At 52.8% G+C, this 23654-nt stretch overlaps 6 protein-coding genes across 6 annotated transcripts; 3 read left to right on the forward strand and 3 right to left on the reverse strand.

Moving 5' to 3' along the window:
- Positions 1 to 8557: 8557 nt before the first annotated feature.
- LTHEOB_10981 (Aryl-alcohol dehydrogenase) lies at positions 8558 to 10815 on the forward strand (the record flags this gene model as incomplete). The annotated part of the gene is made up of 5 exons (XM_035507686.1): positions 8558 to 8952; positions 9095 to 9913; positions 9970 to 10046; positions 10112 to 10336; positions 10412 to 10815. 5 exons carry the CDS (start codon positions 8558 to 8560, stop codon positions 10813 to 10815), a joined length of 1920 nt encoding a protein of 639 aa, XP_035366912.1.
- Positions 10816 to 11817: 1002 nt separating this feature from the next.
- On the forward strand, positions 11818 to 13486 carry LTHEOB_10982 (Cytochrome P450 oxidoreductase; the record flags this gene model as incomplete). Its single annotated transcript, XM_035507687.1, has 4 exons — positions 11818 to 12894; positions 12950 to 13066; positions 13123 to 13286; positions 13339 to 13486. The coding sequence occupies 4 exons, from the start codon at positions 11818 to 11820 to the stop codon at positions 13484 to 13486; spliced, it is 1506 nt and encodes a 501-aa protein (XP_035366913.1).
- Positions 13487 to 13845: 359 nt separating this feature from the next.
- On the reverse strand, positions 13846 to 15832 carry LTHEOB_10983 (uncharacterized protein; the record flags this gene model as incomplete). Its single annotated transcript, XM_035507688.1, has 5 exons — positions 13846 to 14331; positions 14384 to 14657; positions 14720 to 15296; positions 15355 to 15637; positions 15692 to 15832. The coding sequence occupies 5 exons, from the start codon at positions 15830 to 15832 to the stop codon at positions 13846 to 13848; spliced, it is 1761 nt and encodes a 586-aa protein (XP_035366914.1).
- Positions 15833 to 17210: 1378 nt separating this feature from the next.
- LTHEOB_10984 (Alpha beta hydrolase fold protein) lies at positions 17211 to 18380 on the forward strand (the record flags this gene model as incomplete). Its single annotated transcript, XM_035507689.1, has 4 exons — positions 17211 to 17357; positions 17408 to 17657; positions 17705 to 18147; positions 18240 to 18380. 4 exons carry the CDS (start codon positions 17211 to 17213, stop codon positions 18378 to 18380), a joined length of 981 nt encoding a protein of 326 aa, XP_035366915.1.
- Positions 18381 to 19010: 630 nt separating this feature from the next.
- LTHEOB_10985 (Cytochrome p450) lies at positions 19011 to 20226 on the reverse strand (the record flags this gene model as incomplete). Its single annotated transcript, XM_035507690.1, has 3 exons — positions 19011 to 19435; positions 19490 to 20092; positions 20166 to 20226. The coding sequence occupies 3 exons, from the start codon at positions 20224 to 20226 to the stop codon at positions 19011 to 19013; spliced, it is 1089 nt and encodes a 362-aa protein (XP_035366916.1).
- Positions 20227 to 22217: 1991 nt separating this feature from the next.
- Positions 22218 to 23633, reverse strand: LTHEOB_10986 (F-box domain cyclin-containing protein; the record flags this gene model as incomplete). The annotated part of the gene is made up of 1 exon (XM_035507691.1): positions 22218 to 23633. The coding sequence occupies one exon, from the start codon at positions 23631 to 23633 to the stop codon at positions 22218 to 22220; it is 1416 nt and encodes a 471-aa protein (XP_035366917.1).
- Between the last annotated feature and the right edge of the window lie 21 nt (positions 23634 to 23654).

The following is a 23654-nucleotide window of genomic DNA, read 5'->3' on the forward strand; positions in this document are numbered from 1 at the left end:
TTACACACCGTCTTTCTATTTATAGATCAAACACCTAGAAAATTGGACCTTTTCAAGTAAGCCTTTCACTACATATTGCGAGTATCCGTGTCAATCGATCAACAAATGCAACCCTTTTACCGCTTTTAAGCTCCGATGTGCAATAAATGGCAACATCATTGGGTACACTACGCTATACACCGAGCGTTACTAATTACAATCAGAGCAACGTTGGCGACCACGCCGAAGCCTCATCTATTACGTGGTGGGAATCATTCATAATGAGGCTCCCTGTATATGACCTTATACGACTGGCAGATGAGGAGAACGGAGTACATTCGGAAATCTGTTGCAGATTAAATAGACTTCAATGCCAACTCCGCTCATTTTTCTTGCGCTTTCTAGCATTCCTTTGCGCTATAAGTTAGTCAGGAAAAAGGGCATATTAATGAACAATAAATACGTCTGACCATGCCACCGAATGGCATACGATGCAAAGTCTTCTAGTGATCCAAGAATTACCAGAATTCTAGAGCTTTGTGACTGCTCGTGGTCTCATTCAGCGGATATTGATATTGACGAGTAAAACATTACAAGAACATGCTTACAAAGATATTTGGTCCACCGCGAATTTCTGCTGTGGTGTGAGCTCAATAGGTTACGAGGGAGCAATCAAACTCGGGCATGTTTTTGGAATGCTCGCAACTCCTATGCCATATATACACTTTACAGAGAACACAACACTCACCTACCGAGGACTTTGTCAGCTGCCCAACTTGCCACTCCTTCCGCCCGCCTTATCTGCTGGAATGCAAAAGAGCAACCCCGGACACCATCTCAAAAGCCCAGTAGGGTTCAGCTCCAAGCTGGAGATCGTAGTCCAAGATTTGTTCCGTCACAGAACAGAGAAATGGTGCTTATATTTTCCATGGCGTATTCATCACTCCCCGTCGAGAAGTAGGCTATTGGATGCGCCATGCGCTTGGGGCAGCAGAAGAATGTGACGGTCGTGCGATATGTCGTACAGGACACGGTTGAGCAACAATGCAGTATATCTAGACACGGCAAAAGAAAAAGATGTATCTCTCACAGCTTGGTTGGAACACTCACGGGGTATGATTGGCAGAAGGAGAGCTCAGCTTTACACAGCGTAGTGAATTGGGATATACTTCCCAGCAGACACAGGTGTCCTTTCTCACGACGTTATCGGGGATCGATCGCTTTTTCACCTAAATTATAACCTATATTTGCGCTATTAGATAACTCTCTGTTATTTACAGAATGCGATAGGCTCAGTACAGTCGTAGACCGAGCGCGAGACGGGACAGCGCTTCTGCGGGCCTTTCCAAGCTGGGATTGGAACCAGCACGCTGCATGCATGGATATTTAGCCTATGAAATGGACGGTGGCGCTTTTTTTCATCATCAGATGTGCGGGGCTCCACCTGACTGAGCCTTGCTGCGCCCCCGCTGTCAGCGTCGTACAACAGCCAGGCAGCGTCGCAATGCCAGCTCGGACGAGGCGACCAATCCGTATTGCAGCCGATATCAAGACTGCAGCGCCTCCACGGCATACAACAAGGCTACCACACCTGGTTTCACCATAGGCACCGCCAAGGGCTGTGTAAAACTGCCCGTCTTATGTTTCCCCGCAGCAGTCCGTCTCAGCCTCGCGGGCGGAGCGATGAAAAATCACACAAATCGCCCACATTTATACAGGTGATTTGAAGGCTTGAGGCTGTCATTCATTGTTCGACAGGGGTGTTTGCAGGCTTCTTTCTAGGCTGAGGCAGCCCCACCTCTCTCTTTTCTGCCCCTCACCAGCCTTGGTTTCTCGTCTTTATTTTTACAGAACTATTGAGCATCTCCATGCGCACCCTTACATTCCGCCTGATTCTACATCTGCATCCAGTCTCCGTTTCTAGAACGCCATGGGCAACAGACGATCGACAATCCTGGCGAAATAGCGACCTATCCTTCTCACGACATCATGGCCGACGGGCTCTCTATAGCGGCCAGCATTGCCGGCCTAGTCACTCTCGCTGATGTGGTCTTTGTCCGAACGTTTCGGTATATAAAGGATGCAAAGGGGACCGAGAAGGAGGTCGCAACCCTGGCGAACGAACTACAATCCCTCTCCGGAGTGCTCCACTGCCTGTACCTGCGAATCAACGGACTTGGGGGCGACGAACATGACGATCCCGCTACGTGCCGCCCTGAACTTGTAGGCTCCTGCCTCCGACTACTAGTAGGAGTAAGAGACAAACTCCAAGAATACAAGCCTGGAGAGCACAAACAGAAGATTTCTGGGACCGTGAGGAAGCTCAAATGGCCATTTTCGATGACCGAGACCAAACATCTAATCACGGATATTGAGCGCCAAAAGTCAACCTTGACTATGGCTCTTTCCGCAGACAGCATGGCAGCTGCTCAAAAAATACTTTCCAGTCAAGACAAGCTCCTCTCTGGCATGGAACAGATCAGGAGCGACTTACAAAAAAGACGAAATTTTGAATCCAGCCTTGCCGATGGCCTCATGGCCGCGGCTTTGGACAAGAAGCAGAAAGAGGTTATTCGTTTCTTCGGAACCGTCGATCCACGAGAGAGGCTCCAAACAAGTCGGAGCTTGCGACATCCGAACACTGGCATGTGGCTACTGGATAGTGGTGAGTTCCAGGAATGGCTCAACAGAAGTTCTTCCCGGCTCTGGCTTTCAGGCATCCCAGGAGCAGGAAAAACTGTGCTGGCATCCGCTGTCATCGATTCTGCAATGAACCAATGTTGCAATGACTCTGATAAAGGACTGGCCTACTTCTACTGCGATTACAAAGATCACCAAAGCCAGCAACTCCACAACATTCTCGGGTCGCTTGCAGCGCAGTTGGCCACACAAAACGATAAGAGCCTCCATTTACTTCAAAAGCATTATGACATGTTTCATTCTCCTGGGAAGCTGTCTGCCAGCCCGGTGAAACCATCGCTTGTTCAAGTCATTCAGGAGATGAGCGCGTACTTCACAGAAGTTTTCATCATCGTTGATGCCCTGGATGAGTGTTGCCACAATGTCATCACGATTGTTGAAAGCCTTGCAAGTCTAAACACTAAGGACACGTGCAACATCAAAATTTTGTTCTTGAGCAGAGACGAGTATGCTATATCAAGCTGCTTACAGAGCGGATTCGCCCACATCCCTATAGCAGCTCGCAGCCACGATCTCAAACTCTACGTTGCTTCTCAAATTGAGACAAGGATGAACTCGGGCAGATTGCGGATCAAAAACCATGCGCTTAAGGATGAGATCATGGAGAAGCTAGTCAACGGATCAGGAGGAATGTGAGTACTTGTTTACCAAATAAATATTTCATTCACTAAAATGCTAAAAGGTTTCGTTGGGTTGCTTGTCAGATTGACCGCTTAGACAAGCTTCCGCATGACACAGCGCGCCGAAAGGCTTTGCAAGACCTTCCACCTGATCTAGATTCGACTTATGAGAGGATTCTCAGCTCCGTCAATGAAAACGATGAATGCTCTCGTATATTGGTTCAAAATACATTGCGTTGGATCATACTCGCCAAAAGGCCGTTGAGGATAGAAGAGCTCTGTGAAGCCCTTGCTATTGAAGATGGATCTAAAACCTTAGACCTTGACGGTATTCCAGATGAGGAAGTCATCCTTGATCTCTGCAGCAGTTTGATTCGAAAATCTGTCAACGGAGATCGCCTCGAACTTTCACATTTCACTGTGGAGGAGTATCTAAAGTCCTCAAGGATTAGCTCCAATGGCCCTCTTGCAGTATACCACATCGACCCTGCAACAGCCACGCTTGAACTTTCCAAGAAATGCATGGTATACCTCAACATGGAGGATTTCTGCCAGGATTTGCCTTCGACGAGTGAAGCCTGGATGGATAGGCATGATGCTTACCCTTTCCGAATGCACGCTGTCAGGTATTGGCACCAATACGCCACCACACACACAGATCACTTCGAGAATGATAGCTTTTTCAGCCTCTGCCAAAAGCTATTCAATCCGAATGAGAGTTTGAACTTCCTTAGCTATGCCCAGGATGACTGCATGGAAGTAGGTCGAAACTCAAAAATCTTCTATTTGCATGACACAGGGCAGACTCCACTCCACTATGCAGCCATCTATCATCTTGTCCGACTTCAGCAGTGGTTGTTGTCCTGTGGTAGTGATGTCAACAAGTTTGGATTTCTGGGCTCACCATTGCATTGCGCTCTGATCGGCATTGAGTCATTCGGATTACTGGATTTTAAGACAGGCCCTATGTATGGAGGAGTAATAACCCCGGAACAAATGAAGAGTATTTCATTACTCCTTCATGCAGGAGCTGATTGGTCGATCCCACTTAGGGATATATTCAACCGACCACGCTCAACGTTGGTGGCATTTCTTACTTTTCAGGGTACGAAAGAAGAGGAAAAGGCATCACTGCTGAGAATTTTCTTGGATGCAGGTGCATTCCTTAAAGAAAATGATATCGAAGAACTGGAATCTTACTGCAAAGATTATAATCCCACACTTGACGCCGTTTTCGAGATAATACAGCGCCATCATATCCAGGAGGCTTCAATTGGACGGTTTCTTGACTTAGCATCCAATATGGAGAGCTTTGCGCCTTTCAACTGGTCAGGGGCCAAATACGATCCCAGAACCAAATCTAAATCGATCAATCGTAATGAAGCAGCCGCTAGACTCAGATGGGCTGCAGGGTGTGATCAAACTGACAAGATGTTGGATCTTTTGAGGGAACAAGAATTGGACATCAATTCTGCAATGGAGGATGGCAAAAGGACAGCGCTGCATATTGCCCTCTCCAACGGATCTATCGAAGCTGTGAAGTTATTAGTCGATGCTGGAGCAGACGTCAATCTGCCTGATGGCTACGGGAATACTGCTCTCCACCACTACGCTTACAGTGAGATTGAGGATCCTAGCATTTGCACCTTACTTGTCTGTAGGGGAGGTATTGTTGGACGCAAGGATGCAAATGGGCTGACAACATTGGACTTGGCCGCAAAAGAAGACAATGTCATTATGCTGCGCGCACTCTTAAGTCTAAATGAACAAGAAGAAGGAACATTATTTGCGCCGACTTGTACGACATCAGCCCTCAGAACTGCCGTGGAGTACAGGTCCTTCGATGCAACCATGGTCTTGATCGACTATGTCGAAGATCTGAACTACTCTAGTGCTGAAGGGAGATCTCTGATTCACCACTGTTGGAGGTCCTCCACAGACATATGTCGTCTACTCATTGAGAGAGGACTGGATGTGGAAGCAATTACAGAGACTGGAGAATCAGCTCTACACCTTTTCATGTCTAGAGTGTTTCTTGACGAGCACGGAGACGATCCAGTGACGCTGGTTCATCTCCTCGCAACGCCCGCAACAATCAACCACTCAGATTCGAACGGAATGACACCAGCTGCCAGATTGGTCTCAAGAATCTCTGGTCTCTCATCAACAAGAATTCTTGCCATTCTTGAAGCGCTACTGAAGCACGGAGCAGATTTTACCAGGGCAGACTCTTCCGGCGAAGCTCCTCTCGATATTCTGATGTCGTGGCCCAGTAGCTCTTTCACTTCGGCAGTTATCGAGAGGATCATTCAACACATTCAAGATGTTGGTGTTATTGTAAGAGAAGATTTCTGGAGCAAGGTATTCATTTGGGCGCTCAACAATCAAGAATTGACATTGGCAGTGAAAGCTAGTTCGTACCAATTTATCAAGGGTAACGAAATGGGTGGCTAACATACGGCAGGCCATTTCATCAACGCGGGTAGTCATAGCGGGCTTCGAAAAATCCTTGAATCTTCAATCCACGAAGGGAACTTCGGCCTCTGCCGGAACTTAGTAGATTCCGGCTTTCGGACAGATCTTGGTCACAGCGGCGGTAGCGGCTGTAATGCAGTCATCCAGTCTCTTGAGAGACATAGGCCAGACTTTGCGAGAGTCTTGGTTCGTGGTGGGTTTTCTACTGCTGGAGAGGCATGCTGTAATAGTGCTTATCCTGGCTACACTCCTATCCACCTAGCATCTATATGCGGACAGTGCTGCAGCATCCTGGAATTCCTTCTAAACAAAGACTCCGCGGAGGGCGATTTCCATATGACCGCTCCTGTTCATCCTTTACATATTGCAGCCGCATGGTCCAACACAGGTGCTATCAAATGCCTCCTGGAGAATTACTCGCGAATCGTGCAAAGATTCACTTCCAACAGCAATATCGACAAGAGGGACGAGGAAAGTAGTTCATATACCAGCCCAACTGTCTCAGACCCCAAAAACCATGGCATCAGCCCCATGGCCAGAGTTATTGTCAATCTGCATATTCGCGGCAGCGATTTGCGTCGGCCATGGAAGCTGACGGACTACTTGTGGACGACTGGACTTGAAGAAGCAACACCTCTACACCTAGCCACGTTGGTTGGTGATTCGGAATCGGCAGAGATACTCCTCCTCTACGGAGCTGACGTTAATGGCCTTTCAGGGTCAAACGAAACACCTCTACATCTTGCGGCAGAGATTGGATCTATCTCCATGGTGAGGCTACTGCTCCGGTATGGAGCAGCCCTGGACGCTCGAAATTCCACGTATCGAACGCCAGCTTTGGTAGCGGCAATTAAGGGTCAGTGGGTTGCATTTCAGGAGTTGTTGGAAGCAGGTTCTGATCTTTCCTTGAAAGATGAGAATAATCTTGGCATCGCTGATTTTATCATACGACTCCCGAGCAAGCTCATCCTACCCTTCTATTTGGATAATGCATCGGTAATCGATAGGGTATCGGCACTCCAAGTGGTAAACCGTTCGGCATTGTGGTGGGCCTGCGGAATCCCTGAACCGGCTTTCTTCAGTTGTTTGCTGAACAGAGAAGGGTCCCAAACAGATCCTGATAGCCTCGATGGCGTTGGAGCATACCGATTGATTACTAGGAATCGGAATGCCTTACTGAAGAGGCTGTTTAAATGGCTACCGAAGGATTGTCCGGCTATAGAGTCGATTAACGAAAGACGACCGCGTGATGCACATAGCCCTCTATGTGTTGCCGCGAGCGTATGCAACATCGATGCAATGCGGCTTCTTCTGGACTTCGGTGCTGATGTTGACTCGGAAAGTCACGACGACGGCACGCCTCTCATGGTTGCTTGCAAGGCAGGGCACCTGAGAGCGGTGGAATTCCTTGTCAGACAAGGGGCTCGCATCGCTTATTGCAGGGGCACAGAAGTTTGCAACGCTATCTCGCATGCAGAAAGATATCCAGACATCAAAGCATGGCTTCTTGTTGGGCGCTACACACAACAGCGCAAAATTGATGTTGCTGCCGAGAAAGATGCACCAGAGAGGGTATGTCAGCCATGGGCCGGGCTGGTGAAGGTGGGTGTGCCGCTAATAGCCAGATATGGGCAATTTTGTGAGGAAAGTCTCCTTCAGTATGCTATTCGTCTTGCGCAGTACAAGAGAGATTTTGAAGGACATGTGTTGAGGTGGGGCAATGATGTTCGTATTCCTTTCATCACCTTAAGCCTATAGCTTCTGCGATCTGTAGAAATTCGAGTGTGAAAGACTCGAGTCATGGTTTGGATCTGATACTTTTTTCTTTGGCGTTTGGTCAATGGCTATTCGAGGGATCCGGACTCTGCCGTATGTTGTGGAAGGGATTCGTTCGTCCTGATATTATCCTTTTCACTTCTATGCTAGAGGTAGATAGCGTCTTCTGCGTCGTCTTTCTATGTGTTGGGAAATTCGAGCAGTTATTCTGACATGAATGTGGAATTGACAGTGGCACATTCATGTCTTGACCATAGCGCCTACTGCCTACATATGTTGTTCCTCAAAGAAAATCGATGGCGTATAGTTGCCCTTTTTTCAAGGCCTTGCTAGTTTTCGCGCTAGTTTTCGACTGCACTGCCCCCTCTGTTGTAATTTTTTGAGGGGCTAAAATTGGCATTGTTAGACGTGTACGAGATGGTGCGACGGAAGGGTCTCCGCCGCGGGGCACAAGGGCGGGGCGGAGGCGGTGAATCAAAACAAATGTGTGGGGGCCGAAACTCGAGTTTCCGTAGTGGGCAATTGATGGTGGTCAAGTTACCCTAGAGCGTTGCTGAATTCGGGCCGAGATTGGCTGCCTGAGCAGAGCGGCAGTGCAAGGTAGGATCGCAGGCGTGGGTGCAGTGCGTTGTGCAGTGGAATAGAGCCGGGGTTTTGGACAGTGCGCGGATAACCGATGCCGGATCAGGACAATGATTGGGCTTGATTAGAGGGCGTTCCCGAAACCTAAGGCCAAACGCAGTAATTACCCACGCTAATCGATGCAGGTGCGGGGTAGCTCTGATGGCGCTAGGTATTTACCCTGCATGTTAAGAGTCAGGGTCTTGCGGCTTCGCCCATTTTCAGGGCAAACGCTCCCATTAGTTTGCAGCCGCCTGACCCGCCTCATTCTGCAATGGCACGTATATATAGTGAGTACGTAGCTACCAGCTTTCGGGCTTCGAAAGGCAGCGAGCAATTCCCTTCTCTTTCCCTCAATCACTCTTCCCCCGCTTTGCGTCACCAGAATGGGTGATATTCCAGTCACAAACGGTGCTGTTGCCACCAATGGCGCAACAAACGGCGTCACAAACGGCGCTGCCCCGCCCCTCCCTGCTCTTGCTACTGACGCCGCCTCTTTCCTGTCCCAGTCTTACGACTACATCATCATTGGCGGCGGCACTGCAGGCCTCGTGCTCGCCGCTCGTCTGACTGAAGACCCCAATGTGACTGTTGGCGTGCTCGAGGCGGGCAAGAACGCGCTCGGCGATCCGCTCGTCGACACGCCGGCGCTGTTCTTGCAGATGCTTGGCAACCCGGAGTATGACTGGTGTATGAAGACGACGCCGCAGAACGGTGGCCGTATTCACCACCTGCCGCGTGGAAAGGTGTTGGGTGGAAGCAGCGGAACCAATTACATGATGTGAGTGCTGCTGCTGGTCCTTTTTTCCCCCCCTTTGTCCTCTGTAGTTGCAGCAGAGCAACCCTTTGGCTGCCATATTGCCCCTTCTCCTTCTACTTCTTCATAGCTATGAAGCGCAGCACTAACCCCCCCTCCTCCTCAGGTACGTCCGCGGCTCCGAACGCGACTACGACGACTGGGCGGCCCTCGCCAACGACCCCACCTGGTCCTTCGAAGGCATGCGCCCCTACATCGCGAAGCACCAAACGCTCACCCCGCACCCCCCATCCGACACGGGCGTGCTCAACCGCGCGGGCATGGCGACGATCGCCGCCAACCACGGCTTCAGCGGGCCGATCCACACCACCTTCAACGACTCGCGGCTGCCGCTCGAGGACGCGTGGCTGGCGGCGGCCGACGCTGCGTTCGACATCAAGGACAAGCCCAAGGACGCGTGGAGCGGCGACCACTACGGCTTCTACAACGGGCTGGGCGCGGTGCACAGCGACGGCCCGCACAAAGGGAAGCGCAGCTACGCGGCGCGCAACTACTTCGAGGCGAACGCGGCGAGGGGGAACCTCAGGGTGCTGTGCGAGGCGCCGGTGCGGAGGGTGCTGTTGGAGGGCAAGGAGGCGGTGGGCGTGGAGTTTGCGCACGGGGGTGAGACGTTTGAGGTCAGGGCGGGCAGGGAGGTGGTGCTGTCGGCGGGTGTGATTCACAGCCCGGCCATCCTGGAGCTGAGCGGCATTGGGAACCCCGAGGTGCTGAGGAAGGCTGGGGTCGAGTGCAAGGTCGAGTTGAACAGCGTCGGCGAGAATTACCAGGATCATGTCCTGTCTGGATTGGGGTATAGGTTGGCGCCGGGGCAGATGAGTGGAGACAGCTTGCACGCGCCCGAGGTCATGGCGGCGGCGCAGAAGGCGTACGTTGAGGGCCAGGTGGGTCCGCTGGCGGGTGTGGTGAGTGGGCAGGGATTCGTGAGGTGAGTAATCCTGACGTGCATGAAACGAGTCGGAAACGAGCTGACGCCTTCGGAAGCTACAAACAAATCGCCACCAAGGAGGAGTTGGACAAGACGATTGCCAGCATCCGGGAGACACAGAAGACGTCAACGCGTAAGACATCCACTTTCCAGGCCCACCTCTGTGGTGTATGGTGTGCTTACTGACTCCCAATCCAGCCTTCCAGCAGCGCCAGCTCGACCAAGTCATCAGGCACCTCGAAGACGAAAAGTCTGCCAACATCCAATACATCCTCGTCCCTATCTCCGCAAACTTCGCCGACTCCGCCGTCGCCAACCAGTCCACCCTCTGGCCCCCGGGTGACCCAGCCAACCCCGGCGCCACCTGGGTGGCCTGCCTGCAGTATCCAGCCTCACGCGGCTCCATCCACATCTCCAGCTCCGGTAAGTTTTGTCACACCTTCCCTCCTCCGCAAGCGCCGCCGCCACCACAAAACGCCACTAACACGTCACACGCAGACCCCACCGTGCAGCCCACCATCGACCCAGGCTACCTCGCGCACCACGCCGACGTCGCCGTCCTCGGCACGGGGCTCAAGATGGCCGACAAGATCGCCCTGTCGAAGCCGCTGTCGGGCATCCTGGGCGCGCGCTACCGGCCCGCGCCCGAAGTCGACCTGACCGAGACTGCGGCCGCCGAGCAGGCGGTGCGCGACTGGATCATCGGCGAGTACCACTCGTGCGGCAGCTGCGCCATGGGCGACACGGTCGACAGCAAGCTCAAGGTCAACGGCGTCGGCAGGCTGCGCGTCGTCGACGCCAGCGTCTTCCCCAACCACGTCAGCGGCAACTGTCAGAGCTCCGTGTATGCGCTCGCGGAGAAGGCGGCGGATATTATCAAGGCCGATGTTGTCGTCGTCTAGGAAGGATAGATGTGGCGAAGGCCGGTAACGGTGGCTTAGATTTCCAGTTGCTGTGTTTTAAATGTCGTTCAGCTTCTGTCTGCGGGAGTCAATCTCCCTGTGTGGTTAGTACTTTGTTCCGCTTTATGAAATACCAAATTCTTCACAAGCACCTGCTATTTGGCCTGTGATGGTTGACGCACCGAATCATGAAAGGAGATCTTGTTATTTAAGGGGTAATTACTAAACAGCAGCTCTTGCATCGTGCGACGATTTTATGGCCTTACTTGGCCAAGACCACGCCTAGGTAAAAAGAGGTTCTATTTGGTAATTTAACTCGTGGTTGTTGACGAAGAGAAACGCGACATGGTTGGTCTTTGTTTGTATAGGCATCGCATATAAAATCCTTCCCAATGCACGGTGCAAGAGGTGCTGTTGGGGCCGAGAGGTGCTGTTTGGTAATTGCCCTCTATTTTAATGTTTGCTTCTCCGGAGGCCGTCCAAGTGATGTGATCTGTTTCCCCCACAGTAACTGGGACGTCGTTGCAGGAGTCGGAAGCTTATTATAGCTTGTCCGAAGGCTTCTAAGCTTTGAGTGTCCAGTGATCGAGTTACCAAGCTTTGCGGGGAATAGGGTACCCGCTCCCCCCGCGCTAATCGTGTCGGGTTTCCAAAACTCCCCCACATCCCGAAGAAGAGCCCCACAGATCCTTGCTTTTAAATTCGCTGTTTTCGGTCTGTAACAGTCATTCTACTGATCTTTTCGGCCGACGCGGAGCTTAAGAACCTCCGTCCGATCAAATACGGTATACGATGACATCCGCTGGTGCCCGCCTGCGAATGACAATGACCAGTCAGATGCCCCTCATTTCTGAACATCGAAGCGGGTCACTCATACCACGCCATGGACTGTGGAGACGGTCTACGCGCAGAAAGGCCTCCCGCGATCCCGTCTGATATAAAAGCTTGACCATATAGCACGCAAGACGACCAAGAAGCGGCACTCCCACCACAACCATCACAATGGAGTCTCTGAAGTTGGATCCCCGGGCCATGAGCCCAGCCACGCTGGCCTTGTACACCTCTGCACTCTTCGCGCTCTTCAAATTCCTGCAGGCCATCTACCGCCTCTACTTCCACCCGCTCTCGCACTTCCCCGGTCCCCGCGCCGCCGCCCTCTCGCGCAACTGGCTTTGGCAGCAAGTCCAGACGGGCCACCCAGAAGAAATCCTCGAGCAGCTGCACCGCAACCACTACGGCGGCGCGCGCGCCCTGCGCACCGCGCCCAACGAACTCCACATCACCGACGTCGCCGCCTACAAGACCATCTACAGCCAGACCAACCCCTTCCCCAAGGAGCCGTCGTTCTACGACTGCTTCCACACCCCGCACACCCTCTTCGCCGAGACGGACCCGGCGCTGCACCGCGAGCGCCGCAAGATCCTCAACCCGCTCTTCTCGCGCGCCGGCGTCGCCAAGCTCGAGCCCGTCATCCTCGAGAAGGTCCAAGAAATGGGCGCGAAGCTGCGACGACTCGTGACGACCAACCCCAGCGGCTCCATCGACGTCTCCAACATGGTCCGCTGCGTCACCGTCGACGTCATCAGCGAGTTCGCCTTCGGGCAGTCTGCCGGCCTCCTCGCCGAGCGCCCCGACGCCTTCAGCGCGGCGTTCCTCGACGCGTTCGATATCGCGGCTGTGGTGCCGTACCGCTTGTACTACAGCGCGCTGCAGCGGTTCCTGTCCGCCGTCGTGCCGCTGGCGTGGGTCGGCAAGTTCGACCCGGCGGCGGGCGAGATGGCGCGGTTGCTGAAGTTTGCGAATGATTCGTTTTATTCCTACGCGAAGAGGACGACGACGGCGGCGCATCCGGTTGTGTTTGACTACATGAAGAGCGTGCCGGAGGGGCTGCAGCCGGCGGAGGCGATGGATGTGCTTGTTGCGGGCAGCGATACGACGGCGTATACGTTGGCGACCGGGCTGTTCCATATTCTGCGGATGCCGGAGGTGAAGGCGAGGTTGGAGAGGGAGGTGAGGGAGGCGGTGCCGGATAAGGAGGGGTTGGTGCCGTTTGTGCAGCTGGAGAAGATTGATTATTTGGTAGGTTTTGCGGGAAGCGGTGAGATGAAGGCGGTTTGCTGACGTTTGTTGGTAGAGGGCTTGTGTTAAGGAATCGTTGAGAGTTGCAATGCCGGTCCCGGGCGCGCTTCCTCGGGTCGTGCCTGCGAGGTCGCAGCCTTTCGAGGTTGACGGCAAGATTATTCCTCCTGGTGTAAGTTTTTCTCTTGTTACCTTTGGAAACGGGCGCTCACGGGTTTCCTTCTTTAGACGATTGTCGGCATGTCTGCGTACACTATGCACTACAGCGAGGAGCTGTGGGGCAAGGATGCCAAGGTCTTCAATCCGGATCGCTGGCTTGGTCCGAATGCAAAGCACCTGGATACGTACCTGTGCACCTTCAGCAAGGGTGCTAGGCAGTGCATCGGAATTAAGTGAGTAATTCTACGAGAACGTATCATGAGTTATCCTACTGACCTCTTTTAGTGTTGCGCATACGGAAGCAACCATGGTACTGGCGTACCTATTCCGGAACTTTCAGATGGAGTTGAAGACGAGCGAATTCCGGCACCGTGATGTCTTCACACAGCAGGTTCTTGAGCCCGGTGTTCTAGTTGATTTTACTCCGCTCTGAGTGCTGTGTTTTATCTATGGAATTTGACCTATCAATCCGCTGTATGGGCCGGTATTATCCTCCTAAAAGCATCTCGTTTTGCCTCTAATGTGTGAAGCTTTTGGAATCTTGTGGAGGAACCCTGTATCTCCACGGAACTATCTCGACTTCTTGTATCATCAAATGCATGAACCTTTGTGTTTTTGAATGGATCTTGAAACCAACCTACCACCCATTTTACATCAACCAAAACCTTTTTCCCTCTTTAAGCTAATCTCCATTCCGAATACTTCTTTTCCAACACCGCGCCGGGTTGTAGATATTGGCCTCTGGGTGACTCGACATCGGCATTCTCCGACTGTAAGGGCTGCCCCTGACGCCTAAGCCAGCCTCTGCCACTCCACGTAACGCTCCGAGCCCAAGAGGTACGACCCATAGCATTTGTCGAACTCCGCCTGGGTAGCATCCTTGCTGAGTCGCATTGGCCGGGGCTCGACGATGGTGTGCTTGGGCTTCTCCCGCAGACCAGCTTTCTTGGCAACGTCATTGAAACAGAGTAACTTCCTGTAGCTCTCGAACAGGCCGTCAAAGTCTCGGAAGAGCTTCCAGGCTCCATAGAGCTTGGCCTGGTACGAAGGCGAGTTTTGGAGCTGTCTTTGCGGTAGCAGATATCTTTCCGCGCGTGGTGCCTCACGCATCATGCACGCAAAGTCCTCAGCTGGGTTCTGTCCTATGGCTATGCGAATGGAATTCAGGAACAGTGTCATCAGAGTGGCGTAGGGATTTTCATTCAGCGGTCGGAGGAGGGGAGTGAAGATGCGCAAACAGTCCAGCCCGAGGTACTGCTCGTCGGTGGCATTGGACACCTGCAATTGTAAGCTTCCATTTTCCTCTTTGGGAGACATATCAGAGGCATACCTCAATCCGATCAAACGAATGCGTCATGTGGTAGTCTTTTGCCAGCGTGTTGGGTAGGTTTGCGGCCTCGGTGTGTAGCAGTACGAAGCTGACCTTCATCGTCTGGACCTTCGTGCAGAAATCGATCAGAACATCCCTCACAAGGAAGAAGACGCCACCGTGAATGTCGTGCTTGGCCATCGGCGTGCTCTGCAGAATATCATCGAGCGACCATCCACCAAATGGATCTAAATGGGGCATCATCGGCCAGACATTCGAATGCTGGAAGAACGTCCTGTACAACGTTGTCAGCAATTTGCGGATCCACGTTATAACGACAACAATGTGAAAACTTACGGGTTGGGCATATCGAACATCGATCTCGATGCACCGAATGGCATCAACACGCCTTCGAGGCGGAAGCGCTTTGTTGAACCGCGCCAGCCTGGAATCTGGTCGAACATCCGCATGTGCCAATCGTATCTCTGCGCGTTCGCCAGCACCGAATTCCTCCATGTTCGCTCACAACTCTCTTTAGTTAGTCCGTAAGGAATATCCAAGTATCCCGTCAAGGCGACCCAGTTGCGTTTCTCAAGCACAAGACGGAGACGGCAAGGGCCTTGGGTGAATGTTTTGGCCAGTAGCTGGTCCGCCGGCTTCTCTGCAACTTTGGCGCACACGTCTTGGATGAGAGGAAGGACGGTGGTACGCAGAGTTTGCAGTACGGACGAGGGAATAATGACGGAGTACCAGATGTGCAGGATGGCGGCTGCGGCAACGGGAGTCGGCTTCACGTAGAGAGCGGCCAGGAGCATGATAGCATTGCGAGCCACGATGTCGATCTCGCGGTCATTGATCACGGCAGTGATGGCCTGTTGCTGCGAAGATGATACGCCTGTGATAGTCTTGATTACGTTGCGGATGTCACCTGAGGCTGTAGAAATTTGCGTCAGTCGCGATTTTCTGCTGGCGCGATTCCTAATGGTACATACCAGCGAAAAGAAGGTTGATGTCTCTGTCGTAGTTGGCACCCTCATTGCGGTCAAGTTTGAGTACATCGAAGGCGGGCATATTGCCCCAAAGGTACTTGATCAACGGCTTCCCGTTGGCATCTAATTTGGCTGTCTGTGTCCAGATTGGCTCGTCAATGGGAATGGAATTTGGCTCGTACTCTTCCTTCCCCAGAAGAGGATCCCACGTCGGCTTGATTAGTTCAGCCTTGCAGTCGATCTTATGCTTCTTCAAATGGCGCTTCTGACATTTATTGCTGCAGTACTGTGAGGTTTGTGTCAGTATCCGATGAGTCCGGAAAGTGAGGTCGGCACTCACCGAGACCAGGAAGCAGTTGGAGCATGTCTTGACTCCGGCCTTGCCGCATGGTTGACCGGTCGCGTCACTTGTGTTCGCACATGGGCAAGACGCAGGGAAGATCTGCCCCAGGTCTGGCGACGCTGGCTGGGTGAGCGACATCCTTCCTTGGGTGTCGCAAACCCGTGGGTGAGCTGGGTGTTGCTTGCGTAGCAGGATGGCGGGGCCTTCCGTGGCTCGTGGGCAGGCCGGCGGAGTGAGGTTGAGAGGATGTGGAGGAGCAGAGCAGTAGCAGTGATGGCAGTAATATAGCCACCAGCGGTGCGCAGTCGGTAAAACTACGGCGGAAGGTGACCCTTAGGGCTTGCGCAGTGGCAGAAGAAAGAGCTAGAACCTTTCCAGAAATTCTTAGAGCTTTTAGGTGAGGCTGGTTGAGTAGCTGGTCAAGCCGCGTACAAGCAAACAACATCCAACTCAGTAAAGGATAACTAGTCATTTGCAGCAACCACTGCAGAGATCATTCCACCTAGCTGTAGCGTGGAGACGGCTCACCTGGAGGATACTGAAAGTGCCTTGAGTTGTTGATTGAGGCAGTTCGTGGTACGATGTAGGCAAAAATATCCATTCTGCATGATCACCTTAATGAAACATACTGACCATCACTGCCTAATGAAGAAATGAAGTATTCGTTCTCTTACAGCCCTCTCAACTTCAGAATTCTAGGCGATAGTGACCGAAATCAATTCACTTTTAATATTCGTCTTTGCTGCCTTCCGCCTGCTGGTTCGAGTCAGTGGAGTTTCAAATCAATTGAAGAGTAGCTATTACGAAGCGCAGTCGCGATGATAGCGGCGGGTGGCAGGGGGACATATGCAGAGGGATGTGAAAACCTACGACAGATGGAAAGGAGGAAAAGACGGCGGAAGAGCCAAAACAAACATTATCGAAGATATTTCAATTCAAAAGTACCACGCCACACTACAGTTAAGTGTCGGCATATGATCCTTCATTTCTGACAAATTCTCTGTCAGGGAACTCAGCAAAGGTGTTCAATAGCATTTTCAGCTCCATGTCACGTACTTGAGTTCATTCTCATAGCCCTGTGACATTATGCTGGGGGCTGCGAAACCTTCTCCGCTGTTTCCAGTTGTCTATCAGACCAACAGATCGTACGGCAATCGTGGTGGAATCAAGGTACGGGATGCCATGCTTCCATCGACTTCTACTATAACTGATTAGCGTACTCACTGCTCATTTGCTCGGTATCCCACCTGAGTTCGGAAGATCCGGCATATCGCTGAGTAAGCGACGACGTAAGGTTCGAATGTGGAGCCCTTAGCCTTAAATTGCCGTAGTGTCGTACTAAGTAGCGAGTCGTGTATAATGATGCCGAACTTGCCGAGAAGCTCATCTCGTACAAAATGCCGTTAAAAATTCCGATGTTGATTTTTCCCGGCACAAAACACTGGAACCCTCGGTATAAAGATTTGTGTATTTTCACTTCGAGACCTTGACAGAATTTCCACTATTTTGCCCCACCATGAACGGAACCTTCGAAAGTTTTGATCTCCTGAGCGCAACATACAAGACGGTGGACAACGTCCTCATCAATGTCGACGTTTTGGCCCCGAAGAATCTTACTGCTGGCCTTCACCCATGCATTTTCCGCTTCCATGGAGGTGGCTTTGTAAGTCACAGCATTGACGCAGCTGCATTGAGTTTCTGACTTGTTCGTAGGTGAGCGGCTCCACTCTGCACCCCAGATTCTTTCCTCAGTGGGTACTAGAGCTTTCTCTTATTGTGGGAGCCATCATTGTTCTTCCAAACTATCGGCTGCTACCTGAGTCCAACGTGCCAGACATGCTGGCTGACCTGGATGACTTCTGGATTTGGACTCGCAATGATCTGGACAGCCTCCTTGCTACCGCTTCCACTACAGGACTGCGTGCAGATCTTTCGAGGATCCTTACTGTCGGAGAAAGCGCAGGTGAGCTCCACCGAAGAGTCGTGATCAACTTCCATTAACCGAATTAGGTGGCTACCTCAGCGTCCAATTCGCCATGAACCACGTGCATGAGGGCGTTCGCGCCTGCATCGCGGAATGCGCCTTTCTCGATGCTACCCCGGTGAACACCACTGCTTTTCAGCCGCACATAGGCCCTCCCGTCATCGCCGACCCTACGCTCTCTCGCTTCAACATCATCGATACGTTGATTGCGAACGGAACTTTTACCGATTACTTCGGCAACGACCCCGATGTTTACCCCATCAAGAGGCTGAAGGCTGGGGCCAAAATGCCACCTACCTTTCTCATCCATGGGTTGGACGACACTGTCGTTCCGGATTCCCACAGTATTCGCTTTGCAGAAACGGTTCGAAAGGTCGATCCGAGCGCAAAGGTTCATCTTGAGCTTCAGCCCGGAGAGCATCTAATGGATATCCCTCTGCGTCTCGGACATGCGTGGCTTATTAGAGGTGTAAGGCTTATTTTAGAGGAGTGGCTGTGAAGCACAGTTGTGAGAGCCTAGTTTAATCTTGACGAAGGAACCATCTTGCTCTGGCTAAACAGGCCCTGCGGGCCTTCACCGAAGCCTTACACGACGTTGATACAGTCGACATGGTTGCTGGCACACTTTCGCTCATCTGGCCAATTCTCACAAAGACGGACCGTCTATTCGGCCTGAAGATCGGAGCGGGGGGGGGGGGCTGATTTGCAAGAACACCTTGTTTTGTCGACACGTTGCTTGTAGTGTCCTCATTGATCCGAGGCGGACTTTTCTACTCTGCTCTACCTTTTCATTGCAAGGGTTTAGTTAAATGGCGAGAGAACCCTGTGACTTTACTTTCACCCCTGTCATTTTTCTCAATATGCACCAGCGTGTCGTGGCACCAACTTCCATACCTCGGATTTCGCTTATCTGACGGCAATTTCTTTTCATTCAACTGCGGGTTCCCTTTTAAGTCCTATCCTACTCTAGGGCTAAATAGTTTGAAAGTCAGCGCTTAATACTAAGCGTTTTTGCGAGCCCATAAGTGCCCTTCCTTATGGCCCTCGGCAGGGTGCCGATCATTCCAGGTTTGTGCAAATGCTGACACTATGATCAAGACGGCTCGGCCCGAGCCAGAATCCTGCTGACCCGCCTTTTTTCTGCTTATCTACAGCAGAAGGCAAATTGAAACACAGTGCTGTACCGGTAGTAGTTTAACCCCCCGGCGGATGTGAAACAGCTACTATGCTGATGGACATTTGAACCTCAGATGAAAGTAAACTGCATTGGCGCGCCCGATATGAACGGATTTCATTACTTCGAGCAAGGCAAACCCCCTACTAAACGGCTGGCTATATATCCTCATACCGGCGCTTGAAGCAAACCTGCGCAGTCGGATCTGGGATGATATCCTGCGCCACCTCTATATTCCTTCCTTCGCAGCCCTCAGCGAATCGCCAGTCATACATGAGCAGCATGTGCGCGAGTGCAACTTTCAGCTCGGCAGCGGCGAAGAAGCGGCCTGGACACGACTTCGTGCCGTGGCCGAAGCCCAGGTGCTGTGCGCTGGTCGTTACATACTGCCACTTATTCCTGTTTCCCTCTTCCTCACGCAACCTGAGGAAGCGGTCACCAACGAAGCGTTCGGGGTCCGGAAAAGTGACAGGGTCACGCAGCGCCTCGGATGAGTAGACAGCCACCATGGACCCCTTAGGGATGTGTAGGTCAGGAGCGGATGGGAGTGTTACATCAGCCATTGCGACGCGGGTCATGAGGGCTACATTATCATCAGCCGCAACACGCGTAACGGAAAGGAAGATGGATCACTTACTCAAATGTACGGGACTAATCCGCTGTGACTCCTTCAGCACGCTGTCCATCAGCCGCATCTTCAGCAGCGTAGACTTCCGCCACTCTCCGCCCTCCTCGGCCAGCACACGGCGTACCTCTTCTCGCAGCGGCTCGACCCATTCGGGGTGCTGACAGAGGTCGAACAGCACGCGCGTCAATGCCGATGATGTTGTGTGGATGGCGGTGAGTGCGAGCGCCAGCTGGCCAGCCACCACATCCGTTGCCTCTTGATGCCTGTTCGACGCATCTTCCTGCCACTGTAGACCATCCGTGAACTCAACGGGAGTGGCGGCATCCTTGGACTGCTGCCTCCTCTTTTCAATAAGAGCCTCGATGATATTTCGTGCCTCTTGCTCGCACCGTGCTAGTCGTCGTCGCTCCGGGAGAAGATATTGCACGATAGGGCGCACTGGGATAGGCCAGTTCCGTAGCGCGCGGATGAAATGGACGGCATCGATAGCGTAGCTGCCTGTGATGCGTAGCCACTCCTCATTACGGCACGCCTCCTCCCCTAGGAAGATACGGGCAGAGAGCCGTGCGACTACGTGTACGGCTGTTGGATAGAAGACAACGGGCGTCCAGTCTGTGGGAGGTATGTCAGCATTCCTTCTTTCTTCCTCCGGCCTCCTACGGGATCTTGGGCTTTCTTTGCTCACCTTTGCTGGGCGGAAAGTTCTGTTCAAGGGAGAGCGTCGCTTCGGTCGAGAGCGCGCCCATTATTTTGCCTGGATTGCAGCCGGATTAGTATCGAAGTCAAACATCCAGTGAATGGTTCCTTTCAGAGAAGCAAAAGAGAAGGGGTTTACGAACTCAGTTTCCTCGTCAAATGCGTCCGGACCATCTCGATAAAAACCGCATCATGCTCAACGATGAACCTGAACCCTGCCATCCCCCCATACAGCGACAACCCGGGAAGTCTGACAAAACTCGACTACACAGGCCACAAGAATGCTCAGCTACACCCACCATGCTGTTCTTCACCATTAAGGTCAGTCTTACCTTGGCAATCGTTTCATGGAAAGAGAAGTCCTTTTCGCTTCTAATTTCTTCCACATGTTTTGTTGGAAGAATTATAAGCGGCCCCGTCGGCGTCAATACCTGGAACGGTCGGCGCAGCTGGCCGAGGCAAGATTTACCATCAGTAAGGGAAACACGCGACCAGGCTGTGTGGGAAAAGTGGCAAACCTTTTTGGTAGCTTCCTCGAGGATGGACCTGGCGTTCTCCGCGTAGCGCTGCTTCGTCTTCGAGTCCGTATCACCAGGTTGTACGCCTACGACCTCGATTTTGCGGACAAGCTTTTCATCCTGCAGGTAGTAGTATGCGGCGCTAACTAAGAGTAACAGCGCCAAGAATGCCGCTGCGGCGAGAGCGGCGTGGGTGGATACTTCTGTGGGGGCCGAAATGAGCGGCCAAGGGCGGCTGTCCCGTTCAGGGCCCGGCATCTTGCTGTGGGAAAGACGAAATTCATTGCGACGGGCAGTGGAACCTTGTTAAATATCCCAAGACATGATAAATCTGCTGACACTGGGTGACGGTGGGGGCGGGCTCGCTGGATTGACCAGTTAGGGAAAGGGTAAAGGCGGCACAGCAATCAGCCGCAGCGAGCCCTAAAGCGCCCCACTTACCAACTGCCAGGTCGGTGGTTAGACAAGGCTCATAAGGCGCTAAACTGAAACGACAGGGGTTCTGCATGTCAGCCTATCGGTGCAACAACTCGTTCCCCCGCACTTAACTAGCCCTTTTCGCCTTGAATTTCCTAGCTTCCGAGTGATAACGCAAAGTTCGATTCGTCGAAGACGACTTTGGTACAAGCGTGGTGGCGGCAAAGACATGGCGCCGACTTCAAGAAATCCCACTGGGTCGTGGAAAAGGATGGTCAATAATGAGACGGCTTTTTGGCAACTACGCCGCCAACCTACGCCGCTGGATCTTCGCGAACCATTCCTCATGTGAATGAAAATACTCTGCACCCACAAAGCGTTCCTATTGACTTTCCTTAGAGCACCGGTGCCTTTGTTGCCGAGGCGCCTTTTACCTGCTGATATGCAGATTATGGCTGGAGAAGGCACCGCCGTGTTGACAGTTGGAACAAGGCTAGTCGCAATTCTACATCTATTACTAACGGTCGGAGAGAACGGAGCCTTCTAATGAGACAGTACCCACTGTTGTTAGCCCGCAGAGCGCCGCAGTGGGTCAAGCTTTGCGGCGTCGCGGCACAGCGCTTAGTACGGCTCGGTCAGTTTCCTAACGAGCCGTATCTATGCGACCTGTCTCAACTCTCCTACGATATCGGGCAAGCACAGCAGGTTGGCTTCTCACAGCTAGGTCACACCTCATGAACCGCCGGTGGGGTGGGGCACGACGCTGTGGATGTACCGGCACGAGAGACGAGTGCGAGCAGGCTAGCCCAGCAGCAAGGGCTCTAATGTACCGGCCAAGGCTACCTTACGACGTTTATGAGGTGAGCTTTGCATTTGGAGTAGTATGAACCCTGACATGGACCCAGCTAAAAGGAGTGGGGAAGGTAGGTCGATCCATGGAGCAGACTCCATTTACGGCGACCAACATCTCGCTTCAGTTTAGTCAGCCGCAATCCCTGCCACATTCTTGTAACTGCACATCATGGCCACTTGGGCTGTACTCGTAGCTTAGATGGGGAATTAAATCTACAAATATCCGGTACATTTTACCGGGAAAATGCCGCTACTTAATAGAGGTGTAGATTTTGAAACTGCCTTCGATGGATGTAAGCAGCTTGGCTTCCTTTTGGCCGCGTCGTGTCTGGCCTGTACTCGATTCCTGACCTGACCTGCTCACCATTCATTTGGTACACACAATAATACGACGGTTCCTCTTTTTCGTCCTGCGGGAGCTCGCAATCCCCTGGCTTTGTAATAATAATCGACGAGGGTCCTTCGTATAGGCGGTATACCGTAAGCCGCTGCAGTTTGTGATTCTGTTTTCGTAGTAGGTCGAACACGTCGCTCCATTCTCCACCATCTAGCTCGAAATGATGAAGCTCCAGCTCTTGTAAATCACCACATTTCCCAATAAGCTCCAGTACCTCGGTGGCAAAGGCTCGGAATCCTCGTAATCGGAGAGACTGGACCCTCTCTCCAACGATGGGCGCCATCATTTTCTGGAACATGGTTTGCGAGGCGTCGTCTTCCGGTTGGCAAGCCTTGTAATACAACAAGTCCAGCACCTCCAACCCCTTCGCCATCGCAAGAAACTCGCCAATCCTGTCCGCACACCCGCTGCGTCTGTGCTGCGTGTGTGAACCGAGGTTCTCCAGCCCGCCAAACGACACGAACCCTCTGAGCACCTTCACCCGCGACAAGACCGCCTCCAGCGCCGGACGGGCGGCCGTAGCATCGATCGCGTCACCGAATGCCGCCGCCATGACGCTCCCGCCCCACGCCCCGCCGTAGAGGCGCAACTCCTCGACCCGCGTCTCCGCGCGCGCCATGGTCCCCAGCACGACGCCGAAATCGTGCGCCATGGCCTTCCACAGCCGAGCCTTCTCGCCGCCTTCGCCGCTGCCATCGTCAGTCTTGTTCACCATCCACGCCGGCACCCTCGCTCCGTAGCTGCTGAAAACCGCTGCTTCCAAGACCACCGCCTTCAATCTCCTCCTCTTCCCCTTCATGCCACCGAAGATGGCAGTCATCAGCTCCGCATCGCGTCCGTTCTTTCGCATCTGCCACATGCTCTCGTTGCGCTCTTGGTACAGCTGGACCGTCTGGCGCGCGGCGGCGACTTCGTCGGCGGTGCAGTCGACCCAGTGGCGGCGCGGGCCGGTGACAACGTATCTTCTGCCGTGGGCGAGGTGCTGAGTTTTGAAAATCCAGGGATCGAAGAGGTATGTGCGGAGCACAACCGTGCGGATCAGGCGGCCGAGTGACGGGTGTGCTGCTACGGATGCGAGCGTGGTGAGGGAAGCTTCGGAGATGTCTGCCGTGCGCGTGATGAAAGCCGCCTGGAAGGGTTCGGAGGATGTGACTTTTGCACAGATATCGCGGCAGGTTGAGCGCAGGGCGGTTACGGAGGGAAGAGTAGGTAGAAGGGAGACGATGTGGTGGACAAGTTCGACGGGGAGGTTGTCGAGCCCCGGTGGAGGCATGTTGTAGGTTGCCGAGTTGTG

Source organism: Lasiodiplodia theobromae, assembly GCF_012971845.1.
Source record: "Lasiodiplodia theobromae strain AM2As chromosome Unknown scaffold_43, whole genome shotgun sequence".
Lineage (NCBI taxonomy): Eukaryota > Fungi > Ascomycota > Dothideomycetes > Botryosphaeriales > Botryosphaeriaceae > Lasiodiplodia > Lasiodiplodia theobromae.